Below are 19,335 nucleotides of genomic sequence, written 5' to 3'. Positions count from 1 at the left end.
AAGGTGGAAACACGAGGATCAAAAGTTCAAAGCCAGCCTCGCTACGTAGTGCGTTGAAGGTAGTCTAGGATACCTGAGAGCCTTTCCCAAGACAAGGGTTCAGACAGAGCAGGTTGGCTCTTTCTATTGCCTAGTACAGGAGACTAGAGCCTGGGTGCAGAGACGGGGGTCAGGACCTGCCTGTTTCCCATACAGAAGGGCATTGTGGAAGGCAATAGGGTGACACAAGGGGACCGCAGTCAAAGGCTGGGCCCCAGAGTGACAAACTCGTGACTATTAGAGGTGCAGGAAGAGAGTACAGATAAAGACCCGCTACTAATGGAGGCTCTGGGCCGTGTCGCTGTCCGAGGTGCTGAACGCTCAATGCTTGGCCCTCTCCGTTTGGCCCTCTGCAACCCAGCTTCGCTAACGTTCTGTTTTGTTGAGGCATATTATCCTATTTCTCTGTATTATTAAAAATCTTAGGTAAGGGCTGGCAAGATGTAAAGGCTCCCGCCACCAAACCTGCGACCTGAGTTTCACCCCCATATCCCAGGTTGTGGAAGGAGAGAGCAGATCCTTCAAGATGTCCTCTGACCTCCACATAGTTGCTGTGGTACAATCACACACACACGTGCACGCATGCAAGCACGTGCACATGCACACTAAATAAATAGATAAATTGGTGAATATTTAAATGAGTAACTGTTACTTGAATGTAGAAATGTGATTTAAATTAGTGTGGTTTAAATACATGTAATTTAAATAAACAAATAACTTTTTCTTAGGTTTGGAAACGCCAAACATATGCAAAATCTAAGAATGAGATAACTTTTAGGCACTTGTCACATCTCATCACATAATATCTATTATCAACTCATGTTTTATCAGGTTATGTGTGCATGCATGCACGCACTGGGTATTTGTGCATTATCTCATCCATGCATACTTACTTCCCTGCGGACCTCTAAGAAAACACACTTCCCAATGCAAGACACAACCTCAAGGTGTTAGTCAGGATGATCTGATCAGTTAGGCGTGGTGTCACACTCCGTCACCCCAGCATTTGGGAGCTAGAGGAAAGGAGAGTCAGGAGTTTGGGGTCATCTTCAGCTACACAGTGAGTTCAAGGCCAACCTGGGCTACATGAGACTGTCAGGGACCAACAGCAGCAGTGACTATTGTGAGATGATTTTCACTGTGAGAACCAGTGTTCTGTGTGTGATCCCATAGCACAATGACATCCATTTAAAAGAAAAAAGAAGGGCTGGGGAGATGACTCAGGGGCTAAAGTGTTCTCTGTGCAAGCATTGAGACATGAGTTTGAATCCCCAACACCCACATAAAAAAAATGCTTGGCATGGCTGCCCATGCCTGTAATCCCAGCCTTGCGAGTCAAGATAGATGGGTCCCAAGAGCATGCTAACTGACCAGTCCAGCCAAAAGGATGTTTCCACTTCAGTGAGAGATTCTGTCTTTGGCAACAAGAAAAAGGGTGATAGAAGACACCCCAAGTCTTCCTGTGACCTCTGCACCTGCACACACTCATGCATGAAACACACGCGCGCGCGCGCACAGCCTGGTCATTAGAATGTTTGCCTAGTTCCATTCCCAACACCACATAAACAGGGTGTGATAGCACACCCAGCATTTCTGTCATCCCAGCGGGTCCCCTATGGAGTGAGGAGCTGACATGGAAGGGCATGGCATGGGGAGGCTGAGCAACTTTTGGCATGGAGGCTATGTCCATGATGAGATACAAAGGACAGGGATGAGAATGCTCTCAGGGATGTTCTGAGAGTCAAATCCCCTGCCCCAGAGCCCTAGTTGGTGAGGGTGAAGGGACCTCACAATGGCATCTGAGAGTAGGAGCTGGGCAGTAACCCAGCTCAGAGGGGACAGAGCCTGGCCTTCTGGAGCCGCCTAACCCCAAAAGAGACAGCCCCACCCTGATGTGAGGATTGAGTTTGTGTCTGGCTCACCTGGAAGACATGAGAAACAGCAAGTGGGTGAGACTGGATCTACCCTGGGTCTGCCAGAAGGGGGGGAGCCTCTTGTTCACACCATCTGCTCTCATGGTCCTCTCAGCCCTGTCTATACCACTGGCTCACACCTCTGAAGTTTCAAGAAGTTTGGTGTTTTTTTCTTTTAGATGTGTTTCATTGTATAGCCCGCAATACCCTGGAACTTGAGATTCCCCCTGTCTCTGCTTATAGGCCGGCACCCCAAAACCCTGCACCGGCTTTTCATTCATTACTTCATCCCTGCCCTAATCCAAGTTCCTTGGCATTAGGGATAGAGAGAAGGCTTCCTGCTCCTGCAGAGGACCCAGCCTCCACATCAGGGGTCTCACAACCACTTATAATTCTAGTTCTGGGGATCGGATGCCAGCTTCTGACCCCTGTGGGCAGCTGCACACAATGGTGCACATTTATTCACACAGACACATGCTTAGTAAAAGTAAATTTTCAAACACCTTGGTGGTATGATATAGCCTGTGGCTCTCAGCATTGCCCTCCAGCCTCTCACCCACAGCGGTGGCTGTGCTGTGACAAGGGCTTCATTCTCTCTGCAGGGCCTCTGCACCTGCTGCTCCCTCCAGGGCCTGGCAGAAGTCCTGGACTCTTGTCAGGTCTCAGCTCAACAGCAGCCTTCTTGGAGCAGCCTCCTGACAGCCTGGTCCCTGTGGCTCCCCACTTGGGTTTCACATCCGCCCTCACTATGTTCTCTTCTGAGGACCTTTGGGAGGGCTCGTGGCATCATTTCCCATCTGTGTTCCATCTGAGAGCCAAACGAATGAATGAATGATACGTGGTGAATAGATGGTCAATGTATGGATAATCAAGGGATGAATTAATAAATGAGTAACACATCGTCTCTCCTGTCTACTATTTATTACTTAAGCTCTTCTCTTGTTGGAACCTCCATTTCTCTACAGACCCATCTCCACTCAGGCTGGGTGTTCCCTACAGTCTGGTCAGGGGCATAGTGTAGATTCCTCAGGAACAGAAGAAACAGAGACCCCCAAGGAGAGGCCAGAGGAGGTTTGGTATGTGTGGTACCCAGAAACCCTCCCAAGGAACCAGGTTGCAGTGGCAGTAGGTCCCGTCCCCATCTATGACCAAGACCCCTCCCCAAATGGATCCCCAGCTAGGCATTTTCCATCTGCACTTGTTACAGGGGTCAACTCTTCAGGGGAGTGCAGACCAGGGACGGGGGCGGGGAGCGGGCAGAGCAGTCACTGCCATGAACTGGGCCTTGGGGCACCAGTTCCAGTCCTGTACAGAGTGGAACACACCTCCGCTGGACACCTGTGCCCTGTGTCCCCCACATGGAGCTCCAGTACTGAGATGTGTCTTAGCTTGTTCTGTCTTTTCTCCATGACAAAATGGGCAGGAAGAGGGCAGTGGCCTGGGCACACAGTAGCCTGATGACATCCAGAGAGGCCCTGGAAATAAAGGTCCCAGGAAGGGCTGCGAAGAGCCCACATCCCCCTCCAGGAAGCCACCTGCCCGCACAAGAAGCACAAGGCCTGGCATGGGAACAAGGAGCAATTTCCCCGAGCTGGGCTCAGAGCTCCTGGGGGATGAGCCACAGCCAGAGGCAGACATGAGCACACAGGATGTGGCAAGGACAGGATTCGGGGGGGGGGGAAGGGGGGTCACGCATTTGGTTGGCCTAGCCCAGTGCACGATCAGCAAGTCTGAGGTTCAAGGCCCGGTTCTCGGAAGCAGCTGTCCCCCGCTGAAGGGGACCAGAGTCTGCGCTGGTGACAGGTGGGCTAAAGAAAGAGCAGGAAGCGTGTGTGAGTTCAAGGCCTGGAGTTTGGTAAAGGCAAGGTGTACCACAGGAACCCCCTTACAGGGAGCGAGTTACTTCATCCCCAGCCCTCTGAGGAACGTCTCAAGCCCTCAGCAGAATCAAAACAGTAGAATATCAGAACTCCAGGGTGGCTTTTCCTAAGAGGACAGGGGCAGGAGAGTATGAGTACACTGTCTCATATATCAGGGAAGTTGTCAGAAGACAGGCCAGTAGTCCCTAGCCATATAGAGCCAGCCTTGAGGGATATGGTGAGAATTGTACCAACCACAGAGCTGTGATAAAGACCTAGACTGCCTAGACTGACCAGTGTGACTGGCTCAGAGCCCCCAGACACTGGGTGGTACACACAGCAGTGAACATAGACAGGTCTCCCCAGGTGGATGGACAGAAGGACATGGGATACATGTTGGGCGCTAAATATAAGGTGCTGAACGCTAGATGGACGCTGTGTGGTAGGTGCTAGGTTCTGAGTTCTGTGAATTGGGTACTAGGCACTGAGTGCTAGGTAGGGGGTGTAGACAACATGCTTAAGTCCTGACAAACACCCCCAGTCCCTCCCCCGGCCTCACCTGCCCAGCCTGAGGAGCTGTGTCTTTGCCATGGAGTAGACCTCAAGGGCTGTATTCTTCAGGAGCCCCTGCATCCAGTGCAAGTCAGCTGGCATTTCAGGCAACCACAGCAGCAGCCTGTGAAAGGGACAGGGTCAGCTTCCCAGGGTGCTGGGGGGCAGTCCCAGATCAAGGGTAGTCCCTACGTTTCAGGCAACAGCTGGAGAGGGGGGAAAGGAACAGAGCCTAAACTGGGCAAGAAGATCTCAGGAAGGCCCCGTGATCACATCCATAGCAGGATAGTCAAAAGTGAACTTTTCAGGGGAGGGATGGACCTTGGGGTCAACTTCTGTAGAGTTCCAATGAGAAGCCTGGGGTAGAAGGGGGAGGGGTCGTGTGATGCTAGCTTGGAGGTTGCTCTGCGGCCTGGAGAGTCAGAAAAAAAACCTCTCTGGGTCTCAGCTTTCCTCTCCTGCCAAAGGAGGACCATCTGCCTATGGTTCTTTACCATATCCATCTCCATCCATCCCTCTTCCTGACCCGTGTCACTCATCCATGTCCCTTTCAGAGGCCAGTGCCTTCCTCTGCTCTAAATGCCCCGCGTGTGGGTTATAGGGGATACCAAGGGTGAACATGGCGTGTTCTGGGCCGATTCCAGCAGCTTCACACGGTAGAAATGGCTAGATTTCTTCATTTTCATTTCAGCTCATGGTTTTAGTAAACAGCTCTGCCTGAGTCGAGTGTGTCAGGAGGAAGCGTCTCTCCACCAGTCCTGACCCAGTCACTAACTCAGGGCAGTACAATACAGAGCACTGGGGCTCCCCATCATAGACTTTCTGAAGGGAAAGGCGGTTTAGAAACAGAGCCTTCGGGTCTTGCATTAGAGCACACAGCTGGAGTTCTGGGCAGAGGAAACCTTGAGTTCAAAACCACTTGGGATTGTATAGAAAGATCCTGTCTCAAAGAGAAACGCCAATCTCCCTATAGCGCCCCTCTGTCTAAATCAGGTTCGCTCACCTGACCACAGACCCCGTGTGTCTGGCCCTGGCCACTCTCTAGTCCCATCTCATACAGACACCAGGGTTCACTCCAGCCACACTTCCCTTGGGATCCTTGGATGTGCCTGACTCCCTTCTGCTTCCTTTGCACACAGTACCCCATCCTCTCGGAAGGCCTTTCTTTCCTCTTTGCCTGATGGACTGTGGCCCATTCTTAAGACTGTCGCTTGGATGCCATCGCCTGCCTTCTCTGACAAACAGTTATGAGTACAGGCCAGTCTAACTCAGGGCTAGTGTGGCTCTCTCCATACAAGGCTGTAAGCTGTACACTCCACCGGGCCAGAAGTAAGATCGAGGTCAGCCTGCCTCTCTTGCCCCTGCTAACACCCGGCCCCTGGTCAGCCCTTGATGATGAATGAGACAATGAAGAACATGGTCTGCTAACCCAGCAAGGCCAAATGCCCAGTACAAGGGCTCAGCTGCCATCAGACTGATCTGAAGGAGCCTTGTTTTTAGGAAAAGTACCATGACCCAGAGAGGTTAAAAGAGCTGGCCTAGACCACACAGCCAATCTAAGATAGACCAGCTGGAAGAGTTGTCAGAGGTATCGTGTTGTCATCGAGGCTCTGACCGCGGAGCAAAGGGCAGAAGGTCACAAAACAGTCTAGGTACTACCCAAGGTTCTGTGTAGCTAATCACACCACTCCCTACCAATCCTCTGGCAGAGCCTACTCAGGCGCTCCATGGGCCAGCCCACAGCAGATAGTGTAAGGAACGCAGGTGACTGCCAGCTTGAGTCACTCAGCCACCCACACTGGCCACAAGACTGCCCCCTCAGCCCAGGCTATCTCACCTCCTGCTCCGGAAGTAGACATACTCGAAAGGCAGTGTGCAGGGCAGTAGCAGATAGGTCAGAACCCTCCCTGGCACAGAACACTGAAGTTGAGCCCAGAAGTCCCGCTTGCAAGCCTTCCTCAGTGCTGAAAGACAACGAGGGGCCCCCTTAGTCAGCCTGGGGTCCCAGGAGCTGCAGACAGCTTCCTCCTTCAGCATCTCCACACTGATGGAACCATTGCTGCCAGCAGGGGTCGCCAGGTGCATGTCTTCTCAACCCACTGAGGCCCTCACAGAGGAGGAGACGGAAGTTTCAGAGTGGTGGTTCAGAAATGCCTAATGAGAATCTCTTCCAGGAAGAAGCAGAGCCAAGCCAGCCTCGAGGCCTGCAAGGCTCCTGTCCTGAGGTCTACTAGGAGAAGTCTGCCATGCTACCTTGGATAAACAAGTCTCCCCAGGCCTTTCTCACAGTAATAGACTCAGAGCTACTGTGAGTACAGCATCTGTTTTGCCAGCTCCAACCCCCTTGTTCACCAGACTAAGCAGGGCAGGAATGACATGAGCCAGGAGGCCACTCCAGACTGCTGGGAGCACAGACTGCAGTTTGGGTTTGAGCAACCATGTCTGAGGTTTGCAGCCAAGGAGACGACACCCAACTCCTTCTATCCCCAGTCACAGGAAATGGGTTTTGTCAGAGCAACAGAAAAGCAACCAAGACAGCAGCTCTCTCCTCCTGCCTATCCAGCTCTCCCCAAGTTCATGTCTGCTGTGCCACCCCTATAGCAACCACTATGCTGTAACCCCAGAGACCTACCAGCCCAGCCTCTCCAGCCCCAGGGCCTCTGCACATATGATGCCCTCTGTCCAAACTCTCATCCTTCCATCTTTGACTGGCAGCCCCTGTTTGAAGTGTCTCTAGTATGTCATCTGCCACTTGGGCCTGTGCTTGTCTCTAGGTACCTCACTGTGGCCTGGGCACAGACCTGGCCTCGATGCCCCAATGGCAGACAGGAAGACTGGCTGAGTTCCTTCTCTTCTCAGAGCCTCAGTTTCCCCACCAGTGAAATAGTGCCAGGTTGTAGTCAGGCTCCAGAAAAAGCCCCCAGCCACACTTGACGCTTAGTAGGGGTTTGGTAGCTGTGAGCATTCGGGCAGGGAAGTGTTGGGAGAAAGGGCAGTACCAGCCTCCAGCTCCGGTGCCAGCAGCTCAAAGTCGGGCACATCCTTGACCAGCACATTGGGGACGTCCCATCTGATGGTCAGGTGAAGTTTCTGGCCCTGGTCATGGTCAGCACTCCTGGGTCCCTCCATGGGGGCTGGGGGTTCCTTAGACACCAGAGACCACAGCACTGGCTCCTTGGTGAGTCCTGGATTGGGAGGGAGAAAATCTGATAGATTGTGCAGCGGCAGCCTCTAGGGGAGATGGTGGCTAACTCTCCACCTGTCTTAGTGCCCAGGCCTCAGGCTGCAGGATGAACACCAGCGGAGCCCCGCCCTGCTGTCCAGACTGCTCTAGAGCCCCAGAGGCATAGCTCCATTATCAAATTCTGTCCTGCTTATATCAATCAGCCTTGGGAGTCTCGGCCCTCTGCCTCAGTTCCCTTCTGTTGTAAGAGTTAAATGCAGTACTCTGAAGCTCTGGCCTGGTGTGGGGTGCTGCAGGTTGTGGTAGGGTGCAGGGATTGAAGATAGGTCTGGAACCCATAGCCTGGCTTCATCTCTCACCCTTGCCTTTACAGGGTGACAGACATGCTTCCCAGACCTGGGGACCATGCACCTCCTGCCAGCTAACAGCCCCTTGGAGTGCAGCTCTCCTGCATCCATCCACCTCTGTCTTCCCATCCCAACCAGACACTCTACAGCTGGTCCCAACCCAGCACAGCTGTTGCCCCCAAGGAGCTCTCCCTTCTTGCTCTCCCCATCTCAGGCCAAGGTGAACTCTTTCTCTGCCCTAGCTCACTGCTGGAAGAGCCTCTGTCACCCACAGCCCACCTCTATCACTCTGCCTCGGTCTTTGGAGGCTCTAGAAGGGGACCCAGAGGCACCTTTCAGTCTCAATAGTGGGGTTTGACCACACATAGAGCAGGTGTTGAGGTCCCAGGGTTCAAACCCCTGAGAGGCAGAGTCCACATGACACCACCCCATTACTGCCTCTGTCACCTACCCCGTCTCTCCAGGAACCTCAGGGCATCCAGATAACCTTGTCTGCAGTAGTCAGCTACTACCTGGGACACATGGAACAGAGGGAAGACAGCGCTTGGGGTTCCTTCGCAACAAGCCACGGTCTGGAGACATGTCAGCAGATGAACACATCCCCAGCCCAGCCTACTGCCCCAGTGACCCTCTGCAGGGCTCAGAAACCCCAGAGAGACCCAGTGCTGGCCAGGGAGACCCAGAGTGAGCACCACAGGACTGCTCCTGACGTCCCCTCCCACTGGCCAGCTCACTCCTTACCTAGAGCTCAGGCACCTGCCTCCCTCTGCGGTCCTCCCTCTAGTAGACAGAGTGACAAGTCCTGAGTCAGGGTCAATGGGGTCTCTACCTGACTCCCCACAAGTCCAGGGCAATCCCTTCCCCTTCCCCTTCCCCACCATTGGAAACGTGGTACGGAGTGGAAGCGGAGCTCAGAGGACAACTGTGGAGCCGTCTCTCCCCTTCTGCCTTTACGCTGGTTCCCGGACTCAAACTCAGTCACCAAGCTCGCCCAGTAGGTGCCTTTATCTGATGAGCCAATCTCGCTCTATGAGTGTGTTGTGTGTGTTGTGTGTGGTGTGTGTATGGTGTGTGGGGTGGTGTGTGTGTGTGCTGGTCAAAGTCTTTCAAAAGACTCACTTTCAAAACTATGCTGGACTAACAGAGTATATAACCTTGGCTCTGCCCCTTCCAGGCTGTGTGACTGAACAAATTACCTAACCTTTCTGAGCCTGTGCCCTCTGAGAAACGAAACTTCCTCGGGACTGGAGGGCATTGTGGCACACACCTTTCATCCAGCACCCAGGGAACAGAGACAGGCAGATCTCTGTGAATTCCAGACCAGCTAGGGCTACATAGTAAGACTCTGTCTAAAAATAAAAATTAAAAAAAAGGAGGCATTGAAGAGATGGCTCAGCGATTAAAAACACTGACTGTTCTTAAGAAGGAGCATAGCTCAAGTCCCAGTACCCACGGTGGATGGCTCACAACTGCCTGTAACTCCAGATCCAGGGGTCCAATGTCTTCTTCTGGCCTCTGTGGGCACTGTGTTCACATGCACAAATACACACACACACACACACAAATAAAAATAATAAACCTAGAAAAAGAAATGGAAATAATTGCCTCTGCTAAGTTGAGCGTAGGTCACAGCTGGACTCTAGCCCTCACCCAGGAAGAGGCAGGAGAGGCAGAACTCACCTACCTCTGTGTGAAATGTGTGAAAACCCATTGTGTGAAATGAGGCCGGTTAACAACTGAAGCTGAGGGGAGGGCTCATGGGCCAGGACCATGCAGGGTGACCTACCTCAGGCTTGGGGGGGAACAGGCTTATGAACCCCTGAAAGAAGTTCATGGTAGAGATCTGGAAACTGGCATTGAAGGCGGTCAGCTCATAGAGACTGCCTGAGCGGCTCTGGGGACAGATGTCCACCGTCCCGTGGAAGGGAGAGACAGTGATGGTGGTGGGGGAATCAGAGAAGGGCAGGTTGTTGCTCAGGGCTCCATCAATGTAGCGCTGCAGGGCAGGGAGACAGTGGATCCCATCGTCTTCCCCACACCCTCACCGCTGACTGGTGTCCGCATCCACCCCCTCCCACCTAGGGGCTGAGCCTCTTTAGGGGAGGCTTGGCGCACAGCAGGTGCTCACGGGGAGGGTGGTGTCCTCACTCTTCCGTCCATCTCTGGACAAACTTTTATTCCAGCTGCCTGGAGCCCAGAATGGGACACAAAACAGGGTGGGGGGTGGGGGCTCCCAAACACACTCACCTCCCCTCTGAACTCCGGAGGGATTGTCCCACAATAAAAGGGGAAATACAAGGAGCAGACCAAAGCCTAGAAGACAAGACAATCGTCCTCGCTCAGTGTTCCACACTCTGCGTGCTTCTGGCATCTAGCAGGTGAGACAGGAGATGGTGCTGAGCCTCATCCTGTTCTCGCCCCCCATGCGACCACAAGCTCCGGTGAAGAACAGAGGAACACGGTCCTCCTTGACAGCACCTTCCTCTCTCTGCGGAGGGCACCCCAGCTGCCTGGAGACTCCAGGTGGGATGCTCCACGATATATAAACCAAGGTATCTGTACCAACTCTGTGTCTGGCATAAAGGTGCTACCAATAACCTCTGTGTATCTCCCCCAAAACTGTTCTCAGAGTTGATCCAAACAGATGCTCCTCTGAGGAGGACTGTCAGGACCTCCCTTCCCATGAGAGACACCATCTCCCAGCAGAAGCCCTGAGAAGTGCCCCTGGGCAGGGGTGGAGGGGGAAGTGCTTCATCTATGCATTGTGACCACCAAGCGCTGTCCTGCGTCGTAGGATGCTTAGCATCATCCCTTATCTCTCCTTGCTGAGTGTGGCAGGCAAGGATAGTTCCAGGGTGGTCAACTATGCTGGAGGGTGGGGCGGGACTATGCAAATATTGCAGACATAGGGCTCCAAGTTCAGGGGACATAGACCCTCAGCCAACAACCCTAAAAGACCTTCATTCCTCTGACTCTCGCAAGGAAAAGCAGACACAGTACCAGTTCTGAGGGTTCCTTCCCACAGATGGATACGGCTGATGATGGCTGAGACTCACTGAGCACCTTTATGTGCTGCCCAGGTGAGCACACTGGGACAGCCTCTGAAGTCCTTTCCTGGGCATCAGCCCACAGCAAGTGGTACCCCTCAGGCACACTGAGACCCACACACCTATGATCCAGCAACAGCTGGCTCAAGCTACCTCAGCGTCTGGTACAGGGCACTATGATGAGGCTAGGTATATGCAAACCTCGGTGTCAGGGGCAGACAGAGACCCTTATAGGAAGGGTGGGCAGAGCTTCACACTGGGCTGAGGTCCTCCCACACGGAAACCCATATCCCTTCAGAGCTATTCCCCTATGGCCCTGCTCAGTCTTCCTGATCCCCAAAACCTGTCTTCCACTCCTCCACCCCCCTCCTGTCAGATCAGCACCAGAACAGGCTCCATTCCTTCCCTGCCTTGCTCTTCTGATCAAGTTTCACATAGGCCCTTTCCTGTAAGGTGTGCTTATTGGATACAAATCTGGGAAAGGCGAGGATTTTTCATTTGTGCCCCCTCCCTGGCAAAAAAATCACAACATACAAACAGTGCCCACACATAATAGATGCTCAGTAAATGTTTGTTCTGGCAACCAGAAAGCATTTGAAAGATGGGGGTGGACGGGACAGGGAGGGCTCCTCTGGAATAAGCAACCCTAGATGCCCTGGCTACAGAAGCTGACTTCCCCTCAACCTGGCCCAAGGACCCTCTGGGTTCCTCTCCACCCCATCCCCTAGAGAGCCTTGGACTCAGACCAGTCCTGGATGCAGTCCAGCTCCTGCTGCATACCCCAACACACACACACACACACACACACACACACACACACATCACCCACAGAAACCCCTGGGCTCACTATTATTTGATGGCTTATTCTCCTTGGGCCTCAGGTCATAACTCAGCATCAGCTCACCTGGATAAGTTCATCTCGAGTGGCAAAATGAGTGACTATGAAGTTCTGGCCATCATACCATCGGGTAATGGAGATGCCCAACCTCTGGGAGGCCAGGATGTGGCAATTCTCAGGTAGGGTGTCCTGCAGCTGTTTCCTGATATGCTCAATGGGGCCGTAGGCCGGGTGGAAGATGCCCAGGCTCAGACGCTCCACCTGCTTCACCATGCTCAGGAGACTGGAGCAGCAGAAGTCTGCAAGGTGGTGGGGGCTAAGGTCTCAGCTACCTGGGACCACCGGAGGCCACCCTCACCCACCAACAGCCCACGTTCCTCGGGGATGCCTGGCAGTCAGTACATGATATCTCCTGTCCTGGATGTCAGCAACCTTAGGGGTAGTATCCCAAATCTGAAGCCAGGACCCATCTTTGGAGATAAAAGTGACCACAGTCCTCAGATTTAGAGGCTGGGTGTAAAGACCTCAGGAGGAGAAGGGGGATACCTTGCCAGGTTCACCTATGGTGTCCCTGGACCTCCCCAAGCACCTGCCGACTTGCCGCAAACGATGCTCAGGGCGTTGAGCGCGCCTGAGGAGGAGCCATAGAAGCGACGGGCGCCCTGAAGGATGCACGGTGCACGCTGGCGCAGGCACTGGGTGGCACCCACGTGGTAGAGGCCCAAGAAACCGGCACCTGCGAAGGACAGGCTCCAGCCGCCCTCTGCCTCCAGGAAGTCCATAGTTGGGCGCTTGGAACACCACAGCCTGGATGTAGCACAGGAGCTGGAAGGATTGCTTGCCAGGCGCCAATGAACTGGGACCAGACAGGGACTGGGTCGGAGCTCCGGTGGTGCAGCAGGGTGGCCCCGCCCTCCGCTGAGTCACCTGTAGCCCTAGCAAGTGAGGGACTGGCACGACTATCCTCTCCAGGTGTGCACAGTTGTGCCCAGAATCATTGCGATCTGTAAGAACCCTGGCCAGGTCCGCACGTTCACCCTGCTCCAAATTGCAATTGACTAACCTTGGGGTGTGTGCATTTCGAAAGAAGGAACGGAGGCATGATCAGGAAGAGCCAAGCCCCGACTCGCGGGGGCCCAACCTGCGAGGCCAGGGTTTAGAGGCCTGCAAGACATGGGAAGGGGGGGAGACTGTAGACCTGGGATCTGAGCTCGGCAGGGACAGGTTACTATATAACACTTCCTCCAGATGCGTCAACTCCCCTCACTGCAGTTAGCAAGAAGGGACCAGACTCCCAGGTGCACATGTCTGAACAGGTGAGGTGAGAAGGTGAGGTGAGGTGAGGTGCTTACACATCACTCGGAAATCAGGACGGGCATGCGGGGGGGGGGGGGGGGGGGTGGGGGGGGGGGGGGGGGGGGGGGGGGGGGGGGGGGGGGGGGGGGGGGGGGGGGGGGGGGGGGGGGGCAAGGGAAATGAAGCATACACCCGGAGGTCAAGAAGAGCAAGGCGGCAGTGGTGTGTGGGGTGGGGAGCAAAGAGGACCCCAGTAAAGAAAGGGGATGAGTGGAACCCAGTAAGACCCACACCGAACACCAGAAAACCTTACAAGTAGTCAATAAGGACAGAAAGCAACACACTGCAGGCTGCCTGGTAGTCACATTCCCTGGCAAACTCTGTGCCCCAGTTAAGTGGCTAATGCAGTTAAAGCGTTGCCAACCCTGACCACCTGAGTTTCCACCCCCACGATCCCCACAGCAGAGGGAGAGGATTGACTCCTGTAGGTTGTCCTCTGACCTCCATACATACACCAAGCCACCTGCACCCACCTACGCACACACACTCAAAGATAAATAAATGTAATTTAAATGTGAATTGCACTCTGGGATGTAAAAATAATATATGTCACAGGTGACATGTTCTCGAGGGCGTGGCTCTGAGGAGTCCAGGGCAATGCAAGGTGGGAGGAGAGCTCGGGGACTGACAACAGGTGGGTGGGGGGGTGCACAGCAGGGCTAGGCTTGGGCACGATGCAGCGGCTCCCTGTTCCATCCCCACCAAAGTCGCCAGGAGTGGGCAGCAAGCCTTGGGACTCACATACGACCCCTGCAGGGCAAGGAGCACCCTGAGGCTTGTTTTCTTGGCAGTGAGATGCTGAGGATCAGGTGAGGCTGGAGGGCAAAGGTCAAGGACACACCTTTGCAACTGTGTTCCATAGCTGGTGGCGGTGTCTGCCTGCAGCATGAAGAGGTCCCTTCCCTGCTGAGGGACTCCATTCAGGTAAAGCCGGGCCCTGATTTTATCTCAAAAATGTTCAGGACCAGCAAGCAGTGAGTTTAGTAGATGTTGAGGCAGTCGTGGAAGAAGAGGACAGTGTATACGCAAAGCAAAGGAAGTGCTTTTATTTTTCTTTTTAGACATTTCATTTATTTGTGTGTTTGTATAAGACAACTTGTGGCAGGGAGTTGGTCCTCTCCCTCCGCAAGTGGGTCTCAGGGGACCTTCACCCACTGGACCATTTCAGGGACTCCCGTACCTTGTAGTTGCCAGCATCCTTGTTTGAGACTTCAGGAAGATGAACACAAGCCTTGGTGGTAATCCAGCTCTGTTGTGACTCCCAGCCAGATTCTGGAGTGCTGGGCTCTTTCTCTTGCGTATTTCATTTACATCCCCCATCTTTCTGTCTTTAATCATAGACTTTTCCCGGGCTCTAGCCTGAGGCCTGCTTGGTAATATGCTTTCATCTCTACCACAATCCTGCAAGGTAACATGCAAGGTAAAGCCAGCCCCGCTTTACAAATAGAACCACAAAGACCTATACCAGGAACCCAGGAGAGCACAGCAGATGGGTGGGGTGGTGCGGAAGAATCTGGAAGTAACACTCTGGGGGTGGGGCACAGTAGCTGGGCTCCCTCCTACAGGAGGGGCAGGTTGCAGATGTGCATGGGTGGATTGTAAGAGGGGCTGGTTGCAGATGTGCATGGGTAGATTGAGGATGCACATGGGTGGGTGGGGGTTGGGGAACCCCCACTGTGTCAATAAAGCTCAGCAGCATTGCTTTTGTCCGACAGAAAAAGGAAGCACATTCTGAAGACTGAGACAGCAGAAGTGCAGGTTCAAAGCCTGGGAAGGCTGCAAAGCAAGGTCAAGATTGGCCTTTGTAACTTAGTGAGACCTTGTCAGAAAATGAAAAATAAAAAGAGGGCTGGCAGCCAGGCAGTGGTGGCACAGAGAAACCCTGCCTCAAAAAAACAAAAACAAACAAACAAACAAAAAGTTAAAAAGAAGGCTGGGATAACCACCGCCTAGTGGTCGAACACACCTTTAATCCCAGCACTTGGGAGGCAGAGTCAGGCAGATCTCTGTGAGTTCAAGGCCAGCCTGGTCTACAGAGCAAGTTTCAGGACAGGCTCCAAAGCTACATAGAGGAACCCTATCTTGAAGAAAAAAAAAAAGAAGAAGAAGAGAGCTGGGGATGTAGCTTGATGGAATGATTGCCTAGCTTGCACCAGGCCCCGGGTTCAATCCCCAGCACTGTAAGACCAGGAGTGGGCATGGTGGATGGTGTTGAAATCATGAAAGACAGAGAATCAAGCGACTAGACAGCTCGGAGAGGTGACAGCTGAGCACAGCCCAGATGACCCTCCAAGCATGTCTAGTGACACCGCAGATGGACCCTCATAGATTAAAAACATCCTGACTAGAAACGCAGTAGCAAATCTTGGCGATGGCATCTCTACTGCATATCTAATGGAGAAGACACTAGAAAGGACCCCATTGGGACAGTCCAAGAATGTTCATCTGAACTGGGACCACACCACAGAGCTGTGCTGGTGGTCAACTCGTGGGTTCCGAGTGCTATAATGCGGTCATCTAACACGCACTTTGCAGGCAGGTGTGGTGGAGCACCTCTATAATCCTGACCCTTGGGAGGCTGAAGCAGGAGGAGTGCCGTGAATTACCAGACAAGCCTGGCCTGCACATCAAGCCCTGTCTTAAAACACATGAGAGACAGGCTGAAGTGTTTGTGAGTGTTAAATTGACATCAAAGGCCCCTCCCTTAAGGAAAAGCCATCCACATCTGGCCTGGATAGAGACTTAACGATCCATGCTACCCAAAACATGAATTAACCCATTTGGGTCAAATCACCTGGCTAAAGGATTCTCTCCCCCGTCCCTGGAAAGCAGATTCACCTAATGCTATGCTGGAGAGAACAGAGGAATAATAATTTAATGAGAAGATACATATTTCTTTCCAGAGTCCTGTGTTCGTGTGTTAGCTAGGAAGCCACCATGAGGTTCTTTGTGATTTGGTTGTTTCTTTGTCGTCTTTCTGTCTCTTTCTTTTGGATACAGACAGGTTGTAATTATGTGTTCTCTGGTATTTTGGGCCTTTTCACTCTTTCTCCAAAGCCACTTCTCTTTTGTCATGTAGCTACTAGCCATACCTCTGTGCCTAACTCAAGTCTTCCTCCTCCAGGCAGCCCCTGAGATTTACAGCCTGCCTGCCCCGGGGTTTTACTAATAAAATTCTCCTCGTGCTTCCTTTTCAGCAATTCTTATATTCTTTGAATGAGCCTCAGAACCCTGAGAGAGGACCCCCATCTCCTCAATAACATGTGGCAGCCTACATGGGGCTCCCCCAAATTTCTAGTCATAAGAGCGGAGGCTGAACATTCCCATGCTTGTCTCAAAGGGCTCTGCAATGAGACACTATGCCCATAGCTCTATCTCTGTGTCTCTACTTAGGGAGCTCTGGGGGTATAAAAAGCAAGAGAGACTATGGCAGGATCTATGGACCCAGAGGAGTGTGGCTGAGGGAAGCTAGCAAGGCCAGGCAGGGAGGAAGGACTCTAAAGAGAGTGACCTTGATGGGCCCAGTTGACCAGGCAACCTTGCCCATGGTGGAAAGAGCTGAGGGGATGTTGGGAGAAGATCTCAGTATCTAGGGGAGACTGTGATGTAAACATATGACATCACTAGGCCATGTGGTTGGCCTCAGGCATGGAGAAGAAGGTAAAGGAGGAGGAGGAAGAGACTGTGACCTTGGTAGCAGGCAGACCTCTTCTTACTGCTCCTCAGTTCCTGGATGATCTCCCCTAGTTGCTGTACCTGGTTCCAGAGCAGCAGGGTTTCCCAAAGCACTCTACCCAGGACCTAGGGCCCTGTGGTACAAGAGCCTCAAGTGCCGTGTGTCAACAGCCAGCATCTTTCCATCCATGGAGGAAATCCTGGGTGGCCCACAGCTGCTGTGGCTCCCGGGACACATTGGGGAAAATAGGTAAGGAAATTGTACTCAAGGCAAGCAAGCAAAACTCCCTCCACCTACAGCGGAGACTCCTGTAGTGTAGACGCTGGCCCAGGCCTCGGTGCCCCACCCGCATGTTTAGGGTCCCACACGGAGCCTGGTACACAGCAGGTGACTATGTGGAACCTGAGTCCAAGAAGGTGAGGAGTTAGCAATGAGGTTGCCAAGGAAAACTGCAGCTGATCTTGGTGGCCATCTCCTGGTGACCTAGATATCCCTTCGACTGAACGTGCTGGAAGCCGCAGCTAAGCTGTTCCCACGGCTTCAGAAACTGAGGCATGGCGGGGGTAGGGTGAAGAGATGGCTCAGCAGTCAAGACCCTGGCTGTTCTTACAGAGGACCTGGGTTTTGTCTCCAACACACACATGGTGGTTCACAAACTGATTCCAGTTCCAAGGAGCCCAACGCCCTCTCTGGCCTTCAAGAATGCTAAGCATGTACAGGTTGCACAGACATACATGCAGAAGAGACACCCAGGTATGCAAAATAATTGTTAAAAGAAAAGGAACTGAGGCACAAGGCTTTCTCCCACGCCTGTGCCATAGTGAAGGAACCTTGACTTCATTTCCTTGTTTTGCTTTTCAAGGCAGAGTTTCTCGATATAACAACCCCGGCTTTCCTGGAACTCACTTTGTAGAGCAGGCTGGCTTTGAGCTCACAAAGATCCCCAAGTGTTGGGATTAAAGGCATGTGCCTGCTATGTCCAACTCTTGACTTCATTCTAACATCTGCATGTGGCTGTGAACTCCTCATCAGACATTTTATGGAGGATTATGTGAATAAAGACTCTAAAAAAACAACTAAGTCCACTATGATGTGGAAGAAAAAAAATCATCACCTTACCTAATGAATATGAATATGATACCCACGCCCCATCTACCACCTAAAAACACCCTCCCTGAACCCTGATCTCACCTACAACAGCACTAACCTCACTGGAGTCCCTCATGCCAGGACAGAAGTCCCTGCCACTTGTTCAGGCATCTCTCCTTCCCCTTCCTCCAGCTCCTACCTCCTTCCTACTTGTGTCCCCAGCCTGTCACCTCTCACCCAGCAGCAGCAGCCACCTCCAGCTGTCTCTGGGCCATCCCACTCCTGCTTTCGGCAAGATGACTCTGGTCCCAGTTTCACAAACCTCTCCACCTCCTAACATTGCCACACTGCAGAGAGAAACCTGAAAACCCAGCCTTCTTCAATGACCAATGGTCACCCACCAGTGGTTCTGGACACCTCTACTTACCTACCTACCTACCTACCTACCTACCTACCTACCTACCACCTACCTACATCACTGACAGCCAGCATCAGGCCTTCCAAACAGAAGCAGAGGTGCAGAGCAAAGAATAGCTCAACTCCCACAGGGAATAAATCAGCAAATCAAAACAGGACTAACTCTGATACCGACAGTCAGACTCTGGCAACTGGAAGGAGACCTGCACAAACCAGACAAGGTAGTAGGCACCCCAGAGATGTGGAATGCTGCCTCCTGGTAGGTTTGCTATTTGTTTTGGTTTGGTTTTTTTGTTTGTAGGTTTGGTTTGGGGTTCTTTTGGTCTCACTATGGATCCCTGGCTGACCTGGAATGCTTCGTAATCCTCCTGCCTCAGCCTCCTGAGTGCTGGGATTACAGGTGTGTGTCAATTTACATTGTTTCCAGCTTAGTCATTGGCTTCCATAACAGGACATTCAGGATGTAAACTGGGACAGACGCTTGTGCTTCTCGGGGGTGGGGGGCAGTCCTTTTCTTCCAAATCCCTTACATTAGCATGGGTCCTTCAAGAGTCCTTTAAGAATCTGCCACACACACACACAGACCCCTGAGATTTCACAAGACCTAGTTTTGCAAACTGCCCCCAGCCAGCATGCTCTACACACGGATGCTGGGTGCTCTCAGCTCTGTGTCTGTGAAAAAGCTATCTGGGTGCATTCCAACACCAATTATTTCTAGGTGGTGACCTGGGGACTTCGACTGATCCGTGCCTCGGTTTACTCTTACCCTGGAGGTAACAGGCTGTCTCCTCCATAGATGCTGAAGATGGACAAGTTCATACAGCCCAAGTGTTGGAAGAGCCCAGTACAGGTGACCCTGTGTTCAACAGATGACACGAATAGGTCATCAGAAGGGTGAGATGAGTACCTGCAGGAAGTGGGGCTGCGTGAGTAGGTGTGAACTGGCTATTTTCAGAGGGTCTGCTTCCCCAGGTGCTTTCGCCATTCACCCGACCTAAGGTCAGCGCATGTGTGAGCC

At 52.7% G+C, this 19,335-nt stretch overlaps 1 protein-coding gene across 1 annotated transcript; it reads right to left on the bottom strand.

Annotated features, from left to right (window-relative positions):
- Nucleotides 1-3,657: 3,657 nt before the first annotated feature.
- On the bottom strand, nt 3,658-12,564 carry Pnpla5 (patatin like phospholipase domain containing 5). Its single transcript, XM_050127806.1, has 9 exons — nt 12,369-12,564; nt 11,846-12,078; nt 10,142-10,207; nt 9,681-9,890; nt 8,346-8,406; nt 7,363-7,548; nt 6,201-6,327; nt 4,371-4,487; nt 3,658-3,760 (listed from the first exon to the last, which is right to left on the bottom strand). Exons 1-9 carry the CDS (start codon nt 12,559-12,561, stop codon nt 3,658-3,660), a joined length of 1,296 nt encoding a protein of 431 aa, XP_049983763.1. The 5' UTR covers nt 12,562-12,564.
- Nucleotides 12,565-19,335: the final 6,771 nt, after the last annotated feature.

The sequence above is a fragment of the Alexandromys fortis genome, unplaced genomic scaffold (assembly GCF_014885135.2).
Source record: "Alexandromys fortis isolate MF-2015 unplaced genomic scaffold, M_Fortis_MF-2015_v1.1 scaffold_28, whole genome shotgun sequence".
NCBI lineage: Eukaryota > Metazoa > Chordata > Mammalia > Rodentia > Cricetidae > Alexandromys > Alexandromys fortis.
Note: the sequence above shows the minus strand (reverse complement) of the source record. Positions and strands in the feature narration are given on the sequence as shown.